Below are 1,480 nucleotides of genomic sequence, written 5' to 3' on the forward strand. Positions count from 1 at the left end.
ACGCAACATCACCCTAAAAACTACTTACCAGAGGGAAGATAACCACCCTATGCCACAAAGACTTTGTTTGGTTCTTCGAACCGACTAAATGGGTTGAATGTCACATTTGTAGTGCTCATACAACTGAAAGTGCGAATGTTTCAGCGGAATCATGTTTCGAACCCTCGATCCGGAGCCTAGGCCAAAGCTATATGAAGTCATCACATAAATCTGTAATTTTCTAAATATTTCGCTAAAAGTAATTTTTATATATTAATTTGAACTTATGTTGGTAAGTGATTTATATATATATGTTTTACTTATTTATTCTTATTTAGGATCTTACTGCTTCTGTTGCAAGTCCAAAGCTTGTTCCGGTAAAGTTAATAAAGGCGCCATATTGGATGATGAAGCCGGTGGCGACCTCTTACAGATGAAAGCATTAAAACAAGAAGTAGACTTGTTACAGATTGAGCTTAAGAAAGCGAAAAAAATGATAGCAGTCATGCAAGAGAGAGAGACGTTATTGACAGACAGGTAAACAATAGCAGTCATGAAAGACAAAGAGACGTTAATAACTGACAGTTAAACAATAGCAATCATGAAAGACAAAGAGACGTTAATAACTGACAGTTAAATAATAGCAGTCATGAAAGACAGAGAGACGTTAATATCTAACAGTTAAACTGTAGCAGTCATGAAAGACAGAGAGACGTTAATAACCGACAGTTAAATAATAGCTATCATGAAAGACAAAGATATGTTAATAACCGACAGTTAAATAATAGCAGTCATGAAAGACAAAGAAACGTTAATAACTGACAGTTAAATAATATCAGTCATGAAAGACAGAGAGACGTTAATAACTGACAGTTAAACAACAGCAGTCATGAAAGACAGAGAGACGTTAATATCTAACAGTTAAACTATAGCAGTCATGAAAGACAGAGAGACGTTAATAACTGACAGTTTGGAAGACTAATTCACGTCAGTAATTTCTTATCTACAGTAATAAGTAAATGTATCACCAATAGGATCGTCGTTTTTTTATTAATAATTTTAAACGAAGTAAATGAAAAGAAACTGAAACAACTTGTTTGGTTTCAGTTCAAAACTTATCATTATCAAAACACAACTTTTAACTGACGTTACATCCAAGTAGCGAAGTTATTTGTAGCGTATGAAACAGAATCATTAAATATTATGTATTTTGTTATATTTACAACCATGATCTTTTTTTTAGATTAGCACAACAAGCCCAGAAAATGCTGGAACGTGGAGTTAGGTTTGAAAATGTGTCTCTCGGGGATAAAACACCGACAGCTTTGATTCGTCGCTATGGTAACCTGTATGCTCAAGCTCGTGTAGATACCTTGGATTTTTTGGAGAACTTTCCAGAACTTCGAGATGCTGATGAGCTAAAATCTAAAATCCTCTTCTCTGTCGTTGTGGTTAGTTTTTAAGTTTTTAAAAATAAATTAAAAGGTTAGTTTTTAGTTTT

General features: G+C 33.8%; 1 protein-coding gene across 1 annotated transcript; it reads left to right on the plus strand.

Annotated features, from left to right (window-relative positions):
• Positions 1–317: 317 nt before the first annotated feature.
• LOC111084375 lies at positions 318–1,430 on the plus strand (the record flags this gene model as incomplete). The annotated part of the gene is made up of 2 exons (XM_022381109.1): positions 318–516; positions 1,223–1,430. Coding segments are annotated over 2 exons (407 nt in total), but the record flags the coding sequence as incomplete, so codon positions are not given.
• Between the last annotated feature and the right edge of the window lie 50 nt (positions 1,431–1,480).

The sequence above is a fragment of the Limulus polyphemus genome, unplaced genomic scaffold, assembly GCF_000517525.1.
Source record: "Limulus polyphemus unplaced genomic scaffold, Limulus_polyphemus-2.1.2 Scaffold19800, whole genome shotgun sequence".
NCBI lineage: Eukaryota > Metazoa > Arthropoda > Merostomata > Xiphosura > Limulidae > Limulus > Limulus polyphemus.